The 20,680-nt window shown below is 44.4% G+C and overlaps 1 protein-coding gene across 31 annotated transcripts in view; it reads right to left on the reverse strand.

Annotated features, from left to right (window-relative positions):
- Window positions 1-20,680, reverse strand: part of LOC118237675 (zinc finger protein 532) — a 111,785-nt gene continuing 91,105 nt past the window's right edge. For all 31 annotated transcript variants that reach the window (XM_027402735.2, XM_035440106.1, XM_035440114.1 and 28 more), the window contains 3 exons: window positions 6,490-6,602; window positions 3,780-3,927; window positions 1-2,501 (listed from right to left, as the gene is read on the reverse strand). In XM_027402735.2, the coding sequence (XP_027258536.1) occupies window positions 2,007-2,501; window positions 3,780-3,927; window positions 6,490-6,602 (756 nt within the window). In that variant the 3' untranslated portion in view covers window positions 1-2,006. The remainder of the gene's footprint in view (window positions 2,502-3,779; window positions 3,928-6,489; window positions 6,603-20,680) is intronic.

The raw sequence follows: 20,680 nt of genomic DNA on the forward strand, positions 1-20,680 counted from the left end.
TTTGACTATTGTATTTCGCACATAACTTTATTTGTTGAATAAATGAATATTTGTCAATATGTACATAACCACAAAGAGCAAGTACTAGATTGAGAGCAAAATATTTGGGTTCTAATATGCAAAGCCACTTACCAGCTATGAGGTCTCAGATGAAGAGCTGAGCCTGAGCTCAGCTTCCTCAACTGTACTTCCTCAACTGTAGGCTGTACAGACCCACGTGGCCACCACGCAGGCTTATTGCAAGGTTCAAATGCGGGAACATGTGAAAGTGCCAATGAACACAACTGGGAGCAATACAGATGCAACAAGTAACAGCAATTAAATTTCAAGTTGAGGAATATTTTCACACCCTTGGATTGTACCGATATAGTCAACAGAAAGCGGCAGAGTAGCTAGCTGGCCACTGGTGAGAACGAGCAAGCCATTCTTCAAAGTGGAAGGAATTCTGCAATATTCTGTAGCCTGTCCCGGTAAGGAGTCACTTCCCAAACTTCCAGATGTCAAGAGACCCACCAATAACTCTCTTGAAGAAACTCAAGGGCCAGATGTTCCTCGTTTATTTACATGTGAAATGGGTTGAATACAGTCACAATGGATGTAGTGAGCACACCCAACAGCAGCAAGACCTTTCAAGGAACTGAACGCTGACTACAGTCTAGCATGCAAGTCTATATACACAAATGGATTTCTTTGCTTAGGAAAACAAAACAAACAAGTACAAAACATATCTGAAGATAAATACAAGATATAAAATGCAACGGAAAACACAAACAATAACCAAAATATAGAGCTTTCCCAGAGAACTATACAGGGAAGTGACCAGAGAGCACCTCTACAGTGCTCAAATCAGGCGGCCATGAGAGGGTGCTGAAACAACACTAGAAGCCTGGCGGCTCAGTGCTTCCTCTATGGCCAATTGCAGAGTACAGGCTGCTGCATTGCTAGGTCGGTGGTAAAGTTGTGCATCCCAACTCTAAGTACCAGGACATTTGGCAGTAGCACCCAGAACAGGAAACGCCAACTGTGTAGACAGCAAAGTGTTAAGTCAACCATGCCTTCATGTTCCTATCAAAGAGCCAGAGAAATACTCGATATTCTTGAAAGATGTGTCTCTGTAATAGTTGGTGAGCTGCATGACAAAACTTGACTAGAGAACTACATACAGGTCTGACTACCTTTCAACTTTGACAGTAGGCTGGCCTTTTCCTAGCCTGTCTCATCATGCTCTGTCAGACAGCCTTGCAAATTCACCCAGAAAAATCACCAGCTGTTTTCTCCCCTTTATGGATCCCTTCTTCCTCATTCTTCCAGATGGATTAAGGATGCCTGCATTCCCTGTTGGATTCCTGGCCTCTTTTACTCACTTTGGAGGACTAGGGGATCTGCAAGGCTGCATTAGATGCTGTCTGGGAGGGTTCCGGCCATGTCCCCACCCGGGTGCTGTTGTCCTTGGAGCCCTCAATTGCTAGGAACAGGCACACTAAGTGTGGTGCTAAGACACTTAAGAGTTGCTAGTGTTGTGAGACCCACAATCACCTACAAGTTATGTGGTGAGTTCTAAAAATTAAAAACACTAAAAAAGGCATGTTAGCCTGTAATTATTGAACTTATTCAAATTTGTAACATACAAAATGGTTGGTTTGAATTCAGGAACTGTCCCTGTTACGAAGAACTCTGTTTTAAGGAAACAGTACAAAAAAGGAAAACTCTAACCCAAAAGAAAAACAAAAAACAAAACTCAAAACACTTTCCACCAATACTGATACAAACATGTAACAAAGAGTATAAAAAGTTATTTAAATATATACAAACTCTTTAAAACTCAAATACTGCCTTAATACTTATGGGGAGGGGCACATCTGAGGAGGTGAGGGGAGAGGACAGATAATATATTGCGACAGCTTAGACAGTACTGTTAACTCTGTTATACTGCAAACTTTTGGTAACAAAAAAGTCTTGTTTTCAATTCCTATGTGGATAGGGCTTTTCTTGTGGAAGATCTGTGGCTATTTCTCAGCTGAACTCATTCTTTTGGATTTGATGAAGGCCATGCCATGTGTCCGCATGTGCGTGTTTAAGGCAGCTTCCGTTTCAAAAGTCTTGGCGCACACTTTGCACTTCCTGTCTGACACTGCACCCTCAGCGGCCTCATCCTCAGGGCCGGGCTTATTCTCTTGCTGGTTGTCTTCCCCAGCCCCGTTTTGCTTGGACACGGGCTGAGGCTCCTTCAACTTGTGCACGATGAAGAGGTGCCTGGACAGGGAGACGTGGGATGTGTAGCAGAGGCCGCACTCCCGGCACTGGTAGGAGGAGCCGTCCGACTTGTGCTGAGGGATGTGTTCATGGAACTGCAGCAGGTTCTCGGTGGTGAAGCCACACACAGCACACTTGTGAACCTTAAAGACATTGATTTTCAGCTTTTTCAGTGGCTGAGTGATGGCGCCTCTGGGAGGCCTGAACTCCAAAACTGGTTCTTCCAACTTCCGCTTGGGACTGGGAACCTTTGTTGGGGGGAACGAACACAAAAAAATGATGCAACTAAAAGTGGTGGACTCCGTGCCTAAAAAGCAATGCTGGTGCTGCTAGGAAAACAGACACTGGATGCAGGGAGGTTGGGGGCCTCAACGGTTCAAATCCCCACTGCAGTCCTCCCTCCCACCCCCAGCAGGAAACATTTCCTGCTTCCAGGGGCCACTGTGCAGTGAATGAGGAGCTTATGATCTTGGGCTGGAGGAGAACAGCACCTCAGGCCTTCCACAACTCCGAAGACAAAGCTAAGGCATGGAAAGGGTTCACGTGAAAAGACACTGGGAGGGGTCAAGTGAGGATATCACATGGACATGGAGGGCCATGGTGACAAGTGATAATGTGGACAAGGATCTGGTTCAGATATCAGAAGCTGAGTGCTAAAGCCCCAGGTAGCAGCAAGGCCTGTGTGGCTTAGAGGATGACAGGGTGGAGGGAGACAGAAGTACAGAAGACTAGGCCAAGGGAGGCAGAGCAGAGCACCTCATGGGAGAGAACACTGATACATGCTTTCATATCACTAGAGGGGAATACATGGACCCAGTGCCTGCTCCTGGCAACTGTCCTTCTGGTCTTCCCTGTCACTCCAGGTCCCCTCTGGACTTGCCTTTTTCTTTTCCCCTGGCTTTCCTAATGCCACACCTACTTAGCTCTGTCTAGATGAGGGCCATGATCAATGACTAACTGCTAATGCTTGTCTTGAGAAACTGCTTTAGCCCAAGTACGTTCTAGAATTTTCACGGCACCAAAGTCAGCAGTGACTGCTATGTGGTGCTTTCCGTATCTCCAACAGCAAGCAGAGCACCCAGTGCCTTGAGCATGGAGTCCTATAAACACACTGTCAGCTGACCGAGGTTCATTACCCACACAGACAAAAATACAGCATGGTTGTGGGATTTGATCTTTTATCATTCCAATGAGAATCAAAGAGTCACACCTGTCACTGCTGACACAGCCAATGAAAAACATCAGCTTAATACAATTCTTGGATGAAGAGACAACTTCCCTAAGTCAACATATAATTTTATGAGTTATATGAGGAGATCCTATGTGTTGTTTCTAGACGGATACAGAAAAATCTTAGAAAAGGTTACTTCTTAGGAGCAGCTGGGAGCTGGGATGGGCTGTAAGGGCTTACTGTAGTTTTGATACAGACTGAACTTAAACTATGACTACCCAAAATGTAGATGGGGATGAACAGGAACACACATCAGCACACGTCACAGTGAAAGAATAGAGCTAAGGTGTCTGACCTTGGAGTCTTCCTTTATGTCAGTTTCTTCCTCGTTGGCAGCCTCGGTCAGTTCTTTCACGTCAGGGTCCTTGATCCCATGCATCAGCTGTATATGCTTCTCCAGCATCAGCCGCTTCGTGAACGTCCGTCGGGAGTCTGGGCAGTGTCTGTGAGCCCAAGATTGAGAGAGAAACTGTGGTTGCCAAGTGGTGCTTATTACAGAGGGACCTGGCTAACAGCATGTGCACGAGGCCCAGAAAGGCAAACTAACACTGGGGCCTCCAAATAAAATAAGCAGTGCTGCTGTGACTCCCCACTCCCTATTGTGCAAAGGTCCTACCCCTAGGCTTTTGTAAAAGCTGTTGATTAAAAAAGAATGTATATGTGTATGCCACATGTATACAGGTGCAGCCTGGAGCTAGAGTTACTACAGATGGGTGTGGAAGAGCAGTGAGAACTCTTCAACTGCTGAGCCATCTCTCCAGCTCTCTGTTTCATTTTGTGTCCTCACAGGAACAGTCTACTTTGGTTCAAGCAGATATCTATTTTTCTAGATTTGGCTAAAGCATTATTTGAGTTGTAATTCTAGATGGCCTCAGTCTGAAAACAAACTGGAGAATACTAAATTTTCCAAAATTTTTTTAGTGACTAAGAGCAGTCCTCAGAATTTATGTAAGAGATGCCTCAGGCTGCAGGAAGCCCCTTCTGAAACCCTGCCCCCTCTGCATTCCAAGACAGAATGTTAGCCTAGATTCCGCAAAGCACAAATGCAACTTGTGTTTGTACCTGGAAATGCTTACTCATTTGGTAGATTAAAATGCAGAAAGCATGTTATCCATTAGAGGTAAATTACTTAAATTTTGAACACTACAAAGATGATTTCCTGGAAAGGTTTTAATTTACGAAACAGTCCCAAGAAAACAGTCCAGAAACAAGTAACACGGAGACAGAGAATTGTGAGTTTGAGACCAACCTGGGCTAAAGGGTGAGACCCTGTCTAAATGCAGTACCCCCAATAAACAAACATAAAAATCCACTGTATTCTGAAGGGCGATATCATCTCCTGTCTTTAGAAGACATTTGTTACCTTGAAAAGGCAACTGGGGATCTTAATGACAGTCCTCAAATGCTGGTGACTTCATCTTAGGAGATGTTCTATGGGGTGGCAGCAAGAGCCAGCCTTACAGCAAATGTTCTCAAGCCTAAAAGGTTTTTTTCTTTGAGAGTGACTCTGTGTGTGTGTGTGTGTGTGTATGTGTGTCTGTGTGTGTTTGTATGTTGTCTGTGTGCACATGTATGTGTGTTGTGTGTGTGTCTGTGACTGTATGTATGTCTGTGACTGTGTGCGTAGTGCTTGTGTGTGCCATGGTACGTGTGTAGGGCCAGAAACAACCCTGTGGAGTCAGTTCTCCCCTTTCACCTTTAAGTAGGCTCTGGGGATTGAAGTTGCATTGTCAGACTTATGAAGCACTTTGGCTCACTGAGGTATCTAACTGGTTCCTCATGAGGTTTTTGGCTGGTAGTAAATTAGCTGGGGTGGGGGTGGGGATTTCTTCATTTTACTACCTTTCAGTAAAAGGGGGAAAAACAGAAAAAAAAATAGAAAAAAGAAAAAGACCAAATGAACAAAAAAGCAGCAGCTGTCATAGAAGACCCAGGCCAGGCTTTTCCATCTTGTCAGCCTGGGACAGGGTGTGCCTGATGCACTTAGTGCCAACACACAGACTTCTGGAATGTTGTCATCACACACATCATCCCCACTTTGATTTCCTACTTAGAAAACATTCCCTAAATACTCAAGGAACAGAAAATCCCCATTAATCTGATGGCCAACGTCATATGTGTCCTCACCATGAGGCCTAAGGGCCTGGCTCTGACCACAATCAAATGCGTTCCACACAGGCTCTGTGGTCTCTCTCTCTGCCTGCAATGCATGTATCTATGTATGTACACCACACATGTGCTTGGTGACTGAGGAGTTCAGAAGAGGGTGTTGAATTCCTTGGAACTGTATTAGTAAGGGATGTAAACTACCATGTAAGTGCCAGGAATCAAACTCAAGCCTTCTGCAGGAACAAGTGCTCTTAAGTGCTGAACCATCTCTCCAGTCCTTCTGTGGTCTCCTATGAGCAGAGCTTTGTCCTATTTACTCACCATGCATGTGGGTTGAGTGGGTGACACAAATTTCCCACTAACGATAACCACAGCTGGGTCATCTCATACAAGGAGGCAATTTAAGGCTGACCACTGGTGGGTGAGTTCACACTGGCCCCTCAGTCCATCACATTTTGTTTGATCTCAGCCAACAGTCAAAGCTTCTCTAACTTGGGTGGAGGACTGCAGCCAGATGGCTCACTGGCCTAGGCTAGAGCTAAGAGTATAAATGGGTCCCCTTCTTAGTCTTCCACTGAACCTGAGTAAATCAACCCTAAACCTACATGGCAACATGGTCCAATCACTATATAAGAACTATCTCATCCACTGTGCACCCGGGAAGCCCACCACACTCTAATACAAATGTGTCCCACTTAGTAAGATAATACAGTGTGTGTGTAAAGAAATGTGCTCACTTTACATGTGACATGAAACACACACCCTGAAGCAGGATATAGGTAAGACGGAGAACCTAGACACCAGAGCAGAGGAGGAATCAAAAGTAAACGGCAAAGCCCAAGAAGCTTTGTGGCCACCATCCCCCATCTGTGTGTGCACAGCAGATTGAGACTTACGAGCAGGCATACACTTTCCTGATGCCTTTGTGCTTGATGCGATTGTGGCGGCACAGGCTGTGTGAGGAGCTGAACGACTTGTCACACTGGCGGCAAGGGTGCTTCTTCATTTGCTGTGCAGGAGAGAAGAAAGGACCCCTTAAGACGGTGGAGGCAAAAAAATCATTTTGTGGCACTGGTGACCAATGCTGGGACATATGCATGCTGAGTAATTGTTCTGTCGCTGAGCTATGGTGGCCCTAAAATAGTGTAAAGACTAATAAAACTATAAAGTTCTTTGAAAAATACATAATTACAGAGCTAGAGAGATGCCTCAGTGGTTAAGAACCACTGGGTGGTTAGGCCAGAATTCAATTCCCAGCACCCACAGGGCAGCTCATAGCAGTCTGTAACTTCATTCCAGGGGATCCAATACCTTCTTCTAGCCTCTCTGGGCACTGTATACATACAGTACACAGACATACATTCAGGCAAAACATTCATACATATTTATTGCAAAAAAAAATTATAGTGCAGTAGTGTCATCTAGGAAGCAGCTCATTTTAGGATTGTAGAATATTTCACCCCCTAAATACTTAACTTTCTAACCCAAATATCCAGATATGTTACAGAAATATTATTTTCATGAAAGTTACTATTTTTAAAAGTAGACAACATGTGAAACACCAAGTACTTCAATAACTACCAAGTAAAACCATCACTTGGTTTGTTGTAAATGGGAAATTGCCTTTTTCAATGTGCCATGTTAAAATCATTGGTTGATTTTAAACATTTAAAACCTTTGCTTCTCAGTGATTAAGTAACCACAAGATCCCTGCATGATGCATGTGATTATCTTGGGAACATAGAACTTTTGAAGGGTTTCTTTCAGTGGGCTGCCTCTTAATGTGTATGAGAAAATGTTTACATATGAGCTATCACACATGATAAAAAATACTTTAAAACTACCAGTAAAAACAACTCTTTTCCTAGAAGTTTCAGGCTGGGGATACATCTCAATGGTAGAATGCTTGTCTAGCACAAGGCCCTAGTTCAATCCCAAGTGCCACACACACACACACACATACACACACACACACACACACACACACACACACACACACACACACACACACACACTTTGGCTAGGGACACAGATGTGCTAGTTAGATATCCCTCTGTGCAGGACCCTTGAAGCACACTGGAAGTTTAGTATAAAAGAGATCTTGGGCATGACAACTATTAAGCAGCCACAAACCAAACACTGCCATATCATAAGGGCTGCCATTCTCTAGAATGGAACCAGTTTGGCTCAGCCTTCACTAAATCAGGCTGTGTAGAATCAGTTCTCATGTGAGAGACGTTACTATCGGCAGTACAAATGATGAAGAAATACCCATTTAGACTTAATCATCTGAAGTATGTGAACTGGCAAGCAAACACATTTAACTGGTGAGTCTGGCTCTATAGAACCAGAGGGGGGCTGGTACCCTGTCTCTGTGATTCACAACTGTGTAGCCCCAAGCAGACACTCAGCTAACGGCAGACATTCCCAGAACTGTGAACTAAGGTCACAACCATGTCTTCCTTGTGGGGTACTGTGGAAACCCTGAACCCAACTAAGACTGAACACGAACAACTGAAGAGACACACAAAATTCCCCTTTCATTCTTCTGTTACATTAGCACAGTTCCATGTCCCTGTTTCATTTTCGAGATTGGGGAAACAGGCTTGTTTTATTTATGAAACAAGCTATGTAGCTCAGGCTGAACTCATAGTGATCCTTCTGCTTCTGCCTCCCAAGTGCTAGGATTAAAAATGTTCACTACCATGCCCAGCCTTTTAAATACAGCAAAAAGGGTCAGAGAGTGTTCAGAGGCATCTGGAACCCAGACAAAGGCGAGGGAGAGAATTCTCATCTCCTAACAATAAAAATATCAATATTTTATGAGGAAAGAAGGAACAAAGAGATAACCACAGGCTGCCTCTGAGACAAACTGCAATCTTGCCTATGGTGTCTGAAGGAGAATGGCCCCCACAGACCATTTGGAATATTTGCTTGAACACTTGGTCCCCAACTGGTGGACCTGTTTGGCGAGGATTAGCAGGCATGGCTATCATCAGGGCTGAGCATTGAGGTTTCAAGCGCCATTCTCAGTGTGCCTTTCTCTGCCTCCTATTTATGGATCAAGATGTGAACTCTCAGCTGTTCCTGTCTCCTAACATCATGGATTCTTACCCTAAGCCCAAGTCAATGCTTTCTTTTATAAGTTATCTTGGTCATGATGTTTAGTCCAGCAACAGTAAAGTAACTAAGACGTCTCCCAAGGCCTTCCCCCATAATCTGTGTTTTCTTTTGAGACAAGCTCTTGCTATGTACTCCAGGCTGGCCTCAAATGCACAATTCTCCTGCCTCACTCTCCTGAGACCTTGGTTATAGGCATGTGCCATAGCAACTTTTGATTATACAGAGCAAAACATTAGAAACCCTACTCTATGTATATAGCCAAAGAGTAAGAGGCAACACACGTCCATTTCAAAATAAAGCTTTAAGCACAGAATCATCAACAAATACTTTTGTTTCAAAAGTAGTATTTAGAAAGCCAAAGACCCGATTCCCCTATTAATCTTATACATATCATATACATATCAGATAAACTTGCAGCTAAGACACAAGACTGCTTTCTAAAAGTAGGACAGCTCTGTCAAGTAACAGACTCCGAGCAGAAAGTACATGACAGGGTAGCACAGCAAGAGGGCACAGGGAGAGGGACTGGACTCTTTCTAGGGTGGCAATGGGTTTAATGTTTTCTCTCCTGTCACACCAATATATTAACACCAAAGCAAATTCCTAATAAAGAAATGCCAGTGGGGACACCCTCAGGGGACAGTATCTGAGAAGCAGCCCTGCTGAGTTCATTTACACAGAGTTATCAACTAGCACAGGGTGACCAAAACTCCTTTCAGGATTAAATGAAACTGGCAAGGTCCATGTTCTGTCAATGTTCAATAAGTCCCAGTGACAGCCATCAAGAAACAGCAGAATGCCAACTGACTAAATGGTGCCCAGTTGTTCCCAAGCCACACTGACATACACGATCAACTAGACCAAAATGCTTTCCAAGAAATGTCGTAGCAGCACTCCCTCACAAGGTAACTTCTAAACACGAACCTATCTATGGAGGGTCTGATCCAGTTACACGGTAGGTCTCGTCTGCACAACCCCACCCCAACACTTTACTACCAGGAACATTCTTAGCGCCCCCCCCCCCGAATGCCTGATGTTCAGACAGTTTGGAAGACTGTGTGGGCAGGTGCTCCTTCACTTACAATGGAGTTGAATCTCAATAAACTCTCCACAAGTGGAAAGTGAACTTAATAGCCCCACAAACTCATTACGAAGTTGAACACTTACAGCAATCTGGGGGCAGGCTGTACATACCCTGGGTTAAATTTACAAACCAAACATGACAAGAAATGAACTGATAAGCCAACACTTACAACTCATGCTCCTCCAAGTTCTGCGAATGTGTCTAAGTCAAAGGGCTCGGGGTACTCCTAGCTTTGCATTGAGAGTGTATTACAGCCTTTTCATGGCCTGTCTGAACTGGCAGCATTCTACACAGCATTACTAAAACGAGGGTGAGTTGAACATCACCAAGGTGGTCTATGGCGCTGAGTGATCACGGTGGGCAAAAGGTAGAGGGCATACTAGACAAAGGGATGATTCAGCCCCTGGGTGGGACAGTACAAGATTTCATCACACTGTTGTGCACATCTAGAATTTCCAACCTAATGCTTATACCCTGAAAGTCAAACCACAGAGATGGAACAAGATGATGCTTTTATAAAGAAACTTAAGATATGTAAAAATCTAGAGGTGTGGGGGTAGGAACAAGACTCCGCTGAGCTCCTTCATGCTCACTTTGTGGACCATGTAAATAGAGTACACATTAAATAAACCTTTTTTTTTTAATCTATTGCCTCAAAAGAAATGTAAGTTAGGTTTACTGAAGTAAAGTTTTACATGGATGCATTTTATATTTTATATAGTCCTAAACATCATAGCTCACACTTCTAATTCCAGCATTTGGGAGGCAAGAGAGAGTTCAAGGCCATCATGGACTATGTAAGACTGTGGGGGCTGGAGCAATGGTTCAGTGGTTAGGAGTGCATCCAAATCAGGCAGCTCACAACTGCCTGTAACTCAGCTCCAGGGGATCTGATATCCTCATCTGGCCCTAGTAGGCACATACATATACAACATAAATTCAAATAAATATTTAAAAAATACAGTTGAGTTAGGCCATGTCAATCAAGATACAGAACAGGTATGCCACTCTCCATATTCCCATGGGCCCTTTGTGGTTAGCCCTGTCCAGCACCCATGCCCTCTTTTTTATACCTCTGCTTTGCTTTGTGTACCTGTCATAAAGCAGGCCACCCCTCAGCATACCAGGCTCCCAACACAATATACGGCTAACTCGCCTGTGTATTCCTTTTCACTTCACAGAAATGTCCCACTTATAGCTATACCCTAGTTCACGGACCCATTTACCAGTTGGTGGATATCAACATTGCCGGTTTGGAGGAAATGATGAAAAAAGCTATTGTAAATGTTAGGTCCAAGGCAAATTTTTCCAGTTAATAGGTATGGTGTTTACTTGCAGGTGTATCTAACCCCTAATGTTCTGGGTTTCCTTAAAGGAGTGCTTAGGTGTTTTTATCCTCCATAAACTCTCTGGGAACAGAAGCTGCCTGTTACTCATCATCAGAACCTTGTTTTTCAGAAATACTTGGGTTATATTAACCAATAATCCGTATGTATTCACTAGAAACACACCAGTAAGCCCTACAGGGCAACAATCAGGATGAAGTGTTGGGCTCAGAGCAAGCACTGCTTAGTGTTCAGACATCAGGGGATATAGAGACTACAAGAGGCAGAGCGAGCTGAGAAGAAGGGAGGTAGGAAGGCTCAGACAGAGGGGGCAGACAGATCCTCCATACTATCTGGACCTCACACCCATCCATCCTTCAATCAAGTGAAATACCCATCCCCACGATAGCACTCCCAGATTCTTTGGCCTGCACTTCAAAAGGACCAGGTGTGCTGGTGTACGCCTTTAAGCTGTGAAAAACATCAGGGTTCTTGGGATACTCCTGGACAAAAAATCCTCAGATCCCATCAACAATGTAAACACGTGCCCATCTCCAGCCCAGATCCCTGCTCTCTAATGCTGCCAGTGATCAGTGAAATAGGTTTCAGTTTCCCTGGATGCTCAGAAGGGCTGACTACCCAACTGAATACTCTGACTGTGAACTGTCCAATCAGATCCTTCATGCAGTAAGGGAAGGGGAGAAGGAAGAGCACAGAACAGACTGGAAGGCCTGGGCTTCATGGTGAGGGCTAGAGATTAGCATGTATGTGACAAGACACCAGGAAGTTTCAGGGTAAAGGGTCATGTGACTAACATATGATAAACGTAAACGGATCTGGATCATTTTTGGCTGCCATGCATGAAACCTGAGCAAAGATAGGCCCTTGGCTTGGAAAGTGATGGAGGAAAGGGAAGATGGCTGGATTTAGTGAAGTTCTCAGAGGTGGAGAGCTGCTGGGAGCTTTTGTGGATTGGCTGAATTAGACAATGGGGAGGGGATGAGTTAAGCACCCATCCATATTCTTTGTCATGGGCACCTGGCAGGAGAGAATTCCCACTTAGAAACGAAGGAAGATCTGGAGAAAAGTAGAGTAAGGAACAGAAACAGAGAGGACCCAAGTTACACTTGGGGATGGAGGGGTGACTCAGTGGGTAGAGATAGGAACAGAGAGGACCCAAGTTACACTTGGGGATGGAGTGGGGACTCAGTGGTAGAACATATGCCTGATGTTCTGGAGGGTCTGGGTTTAAATGTTTTAAGTTCACTGTGAAAGGTCTGTTGATAATCTAAACAGATGTGAAAGAGGCAGCCGGTTAAATCTGGGACAAAGGAGAGAGAGCTGTACCAGGGGTTCATATCTGGAGTCAGTAGGGCCTAATTTATTGGCTGGATAAGAACCTTCCGAGTGACCAATGACTCTTTGCAACAAACACAAGTAAAGAATATGGACAAAGGGGTTTACTGCATGACTAGCTGTGTCACGATACAGCTTCCACGATGAGATTTTTTCCCCCTTTTTTCTGATTTTTTCCTAAATTTTATTTTACTGGAGGGGGGGGGTGGTTTGCAAGGGCATAGGGCAAATATGAAGGGAACAGGAAAATGAATGGGATCAAGATGCATGATGTGTGGTGCACACCTTTAATCCCAGCACTCTGTAGGCAGAGGCAGGTAGATCTCTATAAATTTGAGGCCAGCCTGGTCTACAGAGTGAGTTCCAGGTCAGGCTCCAAAAAACAATACAGAGAAACCCTGTCTCAAAAAATGCATGATGTGAAAGACACAGAGAATCAATAAAAAGAAAGTTAAAAAAAAAAATAACCCACTGAGGGCCTGTGTGGTTAGTATGTAATGATGATGGCAGAAAGGTCTAATAACCTGAGTTCAACTCCCAGAACGGAACGGTGGAAGGAAAGAAAAGGCTCCCACGCTTAGTCCTCTAACCTCCATACTTGGCCCTATGCACATCCACACAAAATCAATACAATTTTTTTAAAGACCCCCCTGAGAGTAAAGATCATCATTATTCGAAGCTGGATAGGAAGGACTGACTAAGCAGGGGCTGGCAACAAGGAAGAGACCAAGAGAAAACAGCATCCTGTAGGCTAGACAACTGCCTTGGGCAAGACATAATCATGAAGAAATCAGAGTCAAGAAAGCTACAGAGACCTACAGGTCAGCACTGATAGAACAGGAAGGCCGGGCCTAGCAGGAAGGAGGAACATATCAAGAGAAAAACTGACTTTGAAGAGATTAGTTGTAAAGGGACACTAGTAAACACTTAGAACAAAAATAAGGGGGAGGGGTGTGGCTCACAAGATGGAGGCACCCCTGCCCAATGTGCTGACAGCAGAATCTAGTACCAGGGTGTAACCAGCAAGGCCCTGAGAACAGGCAGCCTGCACCAATCAGAAACAAGGACAGAAAAACCCAGGCCCCAGGCAACTTAACAGACACTGGTTTCCACTGGTCTCCAATATACCTCAATGCACACGTGCCTGGCTCTCTAGTAATAAGGGACCCCTCCAGTGACCAATCACCAGGATCTCACACCAGGATCTCCTGCCTCTGACCCGTCTGACACTCTGTTGACCTGGCCAAGCACAACTGAGGCTATGAACAGCTAGCTCCATTGCTCTCAAGAAACACCTGCTACAAAGCCAGCATCCACTCACTGTCCTTCCTGGAACAGTGGGTGGAATCATGGTGGCTGGCTGTGCACTGGGAGATGGGACTTACCACCACCACTGTCCCTGAGTGAACTCTGCCCTTAGGTTTGTTAGATTTATTTTCTGTGAGTTGTTTCCCCCTTTTATGTGACTAACAAACCGTGCATCTGAGAATGGCACCTGACTATCTGCCCCTCTGTGATGTGTAAGTCATGTTCAAGACAGAAACAGAGGAAAAGGGCAGCCGAGAAGTTAGGATTTTTGTTCTGCCATTACAGTATGAGATATTGTAGCCTCCTTTATGATTTTGCAAATGCTTGGGGAAAACTGAAGATGCAAATGAGGGTAGATAAGGTTGTAAGGTCCTTGAACAGTCCACAGAGGGGCTGGAGACATGGACACCGTCACCCTTGGAACAGAAGGGACCAATTTTGTGAATTAGGATGTAGGAGTGTTTCCATGGCCATCTCTTAAGTGCAGGGCAAAATTCAAGCTTCCCTTCTGGCTACTGGAGATAGTGATGCACCCCTCCTTTGCACAGGTTCCCAGAGGCCCATTCCAAACCTTTGTAGGCTAATAGAATCAGCTCCAGCTCTAGGGTCTTCCAGGTCTCTGCAGTTGCCATACTTGCCTCCTTTCCTCTATATACTGCACAAGTATGGGGCAAACCATGCACAGCAGTGCTCTCCTCTGCCTAAAACCCATGTGGTGTGCTCTGCAGCTTTAAAGAGAGGCCTTAGGACCTGCCCCCTCCCGGGTCACAATCTTCTCACGCACACCTTCAGGCACATCATGCCCAAGCACTCCTTGGTGACAGCCACTAGCCCCTTTCTGTCTGTGCCACATTCATCCGCTCTTGACACACACTCATATTCCCTACACACACATCCTTCAAGGATGCTCTGGGGAGTCTTGATTCTGAGAAGCCTACCCTGGAGTCTCCGAACCCCACTCATCTCCCATCAGCTCTGCTTCCCTTACATATAAATCCAATGCTTCTCTTCTAATAATCACTAGGGATTTTAATTTTGAATCCTGTCCTCATTAAGCAGTCTGGTATTTTATGGCGCACTGTGTTCACAGGGGCTCAACAAGCAAACTCCTAGCCTGAATCTGGATTCAAAGTATCCCTCACTGAACACGGACTTCCATACTGTTTGTGATTCCTCCAAGATGCCTACAAACTGGTTTTAGTTTTCATGACATACTATTCACAGCGGATACTATGCAATATAGTAAATGTTTACTGAACAGAAGTTAGTGGTACATACATAAGAAAAATGCTTACAAGTTTAACATTCCTATGGCATGCAAATGGCCTGTTTATGCAGTCCCAGAATGCATAAGTACCGGAGAGGGAAAGAAAAAGATTGAGTATCCCCAATCTGAAAAATCAATCAAGAAAGTCAGTTCAAATACAAAAAAAAAAAAAGAAGAATAAAACAAAAATCCAAAACTAAAACATGCTTAGATAATCCCAAACTGGTCTATTTTTTAAGTCTAAAATCTAGTATATCTCCTAAAAATGAAGTTTTCTGCAAAATAAATGAAGTTTTCTACAAGATAGGAACTGAGATTTACATAAATAATACTTAGTAGTTCATTTTCAAATGCACTTGAAATTAATTGTTAGTATAACTAAGTCAGCAAGTGTTAACAATTATTGCTCAATTTTAAGGCTGACGTGAAAACTAATGCTGTGTGGGCTTTATACTTCATTTTTTGAGCCAGGTGGTGCTAGTGTTGCACACCTTTAATCCCAGCACTTGGAAGGCAGAGACAGGCCACTTTCTGTGAGTTTGACGCCAGCCTGGTCTACAAAGCGAGTTCCAAGACAGCCAAAGCTACACAAAGAGGAACCCTGTCTCAAAAAAAAAAAAAAAAAAAAAAAAAAACCCAAAACAAAACAACAACAAAAAATTCGATTTTTCTTGCTAGGCTCTGTACATAATGTTACCTCCAGTTACTGATGACAAATGACAAGAAATAAACCTGCTGACCCTGCGACCCTGACTCACTGGGCAAATGACCTTTCCACAGACAAGGAACAGCCTCCTCCTAACATTTGGAACATGGTCATAAACCCTTAAACTGCCAATCGGTCGTGGTGCACACCTTTAATCCCAGCACTAGGGAGACAGAGGTAGGTGGATCTCTGTGAGCACGAAGCCAGCTTGTTCTACAGAGTGAGTTCCAGGACAGCCAGGACTGTTTCACAGAGAAACCAACCCCATCTTGAAAAACAATAAATAAACAAACAAATAAACAAATAAATAAATAAATAAATAAGATTATTTGAAAAATAAACCCTTAAACCTCATAGGGAGACATTAGTACCCTGGTAACTGATGTCAGTTTTCTGTTCCAATTCCATCATATCCAAGAACAGACCAAGATAGTATGTTTGATGCACGCAGTACAAACTGCCTACACATGGAAGCTTTGAGAAATACAGTGTTAAAATTAATCACATTACCCAGGTTTCTGCAAGCTAAAATCCTGCAGTTCTGGAAAAACATCTGAGAACAGTGTGCATTCAGACTGCAGGTTGGCCAAGTTTTTCTAGGCATATCAGGCTTCCCAGGCCATAATGTTCCCACCGTAACTACGTGATTCTGCATGCAGTCTGAGAGTGGCAGTGAGGCATAAAATGCAGGAGTGTATTTCCAAACGTGAAATGTGCCTTCCTGGTCAGTGACTTAGACGGTTATCTCACATCCAATAGAAAACATCCAGCAGAACCAAACCTACTTAACAAAGTGGCTAATCAGTCTGGGTAAAGTAGCAGGCTGGCAAAAACCAAGGTGTTCGGAGATACTTGTCTCTTGTTCTGCCCGACAGGCAGACTGCTGCACAATGGAACAGCATTCCCCACAGAAACTTCTCCAGGAATCAATCTCCTGCTGGAAGAAGGAAAAGGCACCAGCCAGAGGGGGAGTTTTTCTCCCAAAGACTTTATACAGTCCCTAACAATTTATCAGACCACCTTATAAAATAAGACTGAAGGCCAGATAATAATGGGTCAGTGGTGGGTGGGACCACACCTTGACCAGGACTGCTTAGAGGTTCATATCTTAGGACCTCTAAGATATAGTTTAAACTTTGATCTCACTTCAGGACCTCCAAAGACAGACTGGGGAGTTCCCTGGATCTCATTGTCCCTCTTCTCACTGTAGCCACATTGAACAAATCATTTTCTGCTTCTCACTTTTAACTTGGCAATTTTAATTGTCTTATTGAGGACAGGTGCCAGCCCTGACTTGGACACAAGTCATGACCTCCAAGTTAGAAAAAAGTAACACAAGTTATAACTTACAATTACAAGGGGAATACTTTTCTTGTTTCGTGTAACACATTCTAAACAGATTCCCAGGCTAAGTTTATCTTTGGAAGTGATCCAGATTATGGAAGTAGCAGCTTTGAAATGGGTGGGCAAAGAAACCAGACAAGTTGTCCTCTGGCTTCCATATACACATGAAAACACACACACACACACACACACACACACACACACACACACACACACACACACACAGAGAGAGAGAGAGAGAGAGAGAGAGACAGACAGACAGACAGACAGACAGACAGACAGACAGACAGACACAGACAGAGAGAGGTGTGCATACAAAATAAATAAATGTAAAACTCTGGTCTGCGGGTGACATTGTACAACTGAAAAATACAATGCAAAAATGCTGATAAATGTACAATGATGAAAGGCCAAGTCCAGGGCAGAGAGACTAGAAGCATGCAGACCCACACCATTCAAGCTCAGGGCAACACCAGATACTTAGAAGAGAGGACTCACTCCCAGAAACCCTGGGCATTGGGGCAATAAATAGAACTACCATGCCTGCCTGGGTTCCCTGCATCTTCTCCTGCTGAACAGTGGCTACACATAAAAGGGCCTGAGGTTCCTCTTACAAGACTAAACAAATCCCTCCTCTGCCTGTCAGGGAACCTGGGCCTCTATACTCGCTCCATCAGCTTGAATACATCTTTCCTCCAAACCCCTGTCAGGAGGCCCTCTCACTGTATACAAGACTAACAATTCCCCACAAGGCTCTTTCAGGTGAACACTGTGGCTGGAGGCACAGACAGGGCCCCAGGCATGTGCTGTGTGCTTTCTGAACTCTCAGTATTTGTTGATACCACGTGACCATGAAGTCTCTGTCTCCACTGCCCATCATCTGCTGGCTCCCAGTCTTATTTCCCCTTTACACAGGGGTTGGTCCTATCTCTGAGCCATCTTTTGTTTCTACAATGTCTGCCTACAGATGGGAAATGTGTTCTTTGTCTATTCTCAGAGAACTTGTCTTCAAAGAGGAACTGCTAGAAAGAATTACAAAGAAACTGCCTGCCTGTCTTCCTTCCCTTCCTTTCTTTTCTTCAAGTCAGAGTCTCTTAGGGCCCAACCAAGCCTTGAACTCACAACATAACTAGACCCTGAACTTCTGGTCCTACTGGATTCAACTCTAACTGGGATTACAGGTGTGTGCCAAAGCCAGTTTATGTGGCTTTTGATAGAACCACGGGCCTTGAGCATGTCAGGTACACACTCTACATCTCCATTTCCTATTTGCCTTCTAATACAACTCTTCATACCATAACTTTCATCCTTTTTAATAAAAAATGATCTAAATTGTATATGTCTAAAGATCTACGTAGACTTCAAATAGTATTCATCTTCAAATCAGAAGAGAAACGATCATTCCTTTTAAAGACGATCACCATTTTAAAACCAGATGATTTGTAGACATCTGTTAATAGCTTTAAGAAGCAAACTTGAGTGTCCCAAAGTGAACATTAAAGCTAGTCAGCAACAGGCTATGCCCACAAGTTGTACTCAAAGCCTACACCATGTAGTGTTTTCCCAACTGTCTAAATGAACTATTTTATGATGTAATCATTGTAGGTACAACCAACCGTCATGCCAGGTGTAAAGAAACAGGAACCCTGGAGGTGGTCCTGGCCAGTGTCACATGCCCTATTAGAGGATTGTCTGTGATGGCTACTCTGGTAGACTCCTGTACTTGGCTTTGTAGGGGAGACACTCCATGGGGTTCCTTTTTCTCCCCTGAATCACCCTGGAACACATGCCAGACATTCCCGTAGTCATGGTAAACTTTCATACAGTCTGAGCCTATCCACAGACACCACCTCTTCACCTTTTCCTAACAGGGTGGTCACTTGAACCCTCCAGGGCTTTTATACAAGGGATACATGCTCCTGGGTCCAAAGTTGTCCCTATTTATAAAATGGAGCTGAGTGGGAACCTATGGCCTCCCAGAGACTGGTGAGTGCCATAAACAAAAACAACAACAACAACAACAACAACAACAACAACAAACCCTCCCCATTTAATCAACTCTGGCCCAGAGTGGTTTGCCATTTCCTCTGCCATCCCCACTACAGCACATCAGCATATCAGATTCCCAACACAGTGTTGATCTACAGGCAGAAATGTATTAAATGCTACAGACTTACAAATAGGTCTACCAGTTGGACTTAGGAACATTTTCCTAAAGAAATGACAAATGATGGTTGTAACATTAACTCTTTAACTATGGCAGATCCCTGATCCTGGGACACAACAGGGCAGACAACCATCTCTGACACTGAGAGCATCAGTAAAGGTAACAGTGAGCTCTTCTAGGAACAAAAGTCTAGACTCTCCTTCATCTACACTCCATGCAACCTGCTGCCAGATTCTATATTGCAGGGGTTGTGGGGAGTAGGGAGGGAGCCTGGGGCATAGAGAGCAACGTGAGGTTGGGTGGAAGGGGAAATACTAGTATATATTATCTGGCAGAAAGAGAAGTTAAGGCCTTGCTATATAGTAAGCTCCCAGCATGGGGCACAATATACAGACAGCAAAACCTAAGCTCTAGTTACCAGACCACCAAGAAGCTGGAGCCACTGGCTACATATGATGGAAGCAGGGCTGAAAACAAACAGCTGTCTGTGCCAGGGAGCTGAACTCAGTGCCTGGCTGTGGGTGGTGTTTTTAAATAAGACTTGTGCTTATGCCAGCAAGTCCTGCCTGGAACGCTGACCCAGAGCAGACTATGGCAGGATGCCTGTCTGGGCACCAGCACCCGCCCAGAATCTAGACATCCTCCACCTCCTGAGCATACTAGAAATAAACAGGAAAGCTTGGGGAGAAAGCCTGTTCCTCCATCAGCCCTGCGGGCACCGCAGCAGGCAAGTCTGGATGTCTGTAAACATCTTACTTGCTGTGTTGAAAGCTCCCAGTTTTAAACAGTTACTCCCTCCACACCTCCAAGGGTGCAGACTCTTCAGGAAGACCATGTGTGCTTCTGTACTTCATGTACAAAGATTCTACGAGGTACCTAAAGCAGCCCTTAGGAATTGTCTAGTTTTGCCAAGTGAGCCCACACTGTTCCATCCAGGCCCTTTCAGCCAGTTCTAGTCAAAGCCTCAGTCTGCTCAGCAGAAAGGTGAAATTAAAGATGCAAATCTATAGTTACCAAAGGGTGACAGATGGCCACAGTAACAGACTTTGGCCAAACTGACAGTCTAAATCAGCTTCGTCAGCTTTGCACACCAGAGAGACAACAGCTGTACATCTGGACTGCTCCCTTCCACATCCACTGAGCTATAATAATCTTAATCCACAGGTGCCCCCTGCCCTTGAGACACTGTGATCTACAAAGAGAATGTAAGCATGATCTTGGAGGTCACCCCAGGCCCCCAAGGCTACAGCAGGTACACAGTGAAGAGGGGAGCTTGCTGGTGGCCACAGTGAGCTCAGAACAAGTTAAAGTACCAAAGGTGAAGAAGACAATGACGTGTGTCAGGAGACTACAGGCAGCACTATGTCACAGATACCACAGAAGGCAAGGTCCACACACCCAGGACTC

The sequence above is a fragment of the Cricetulus griseus genome, chromosome 2 (assembly GCF_003668045.3).
Source record: "Cricetulus griseus strain 17A/GY chromosome 2, alternate assembly CriGri-PICRH-1.0, whole genome shotgun sequence".
Lineage (NCBI taxonomy): Eukaryota > Metazoa > Chordata > Mammalia > Rodentia > Cricetidae > Cricetulus > Cricetulus griseus.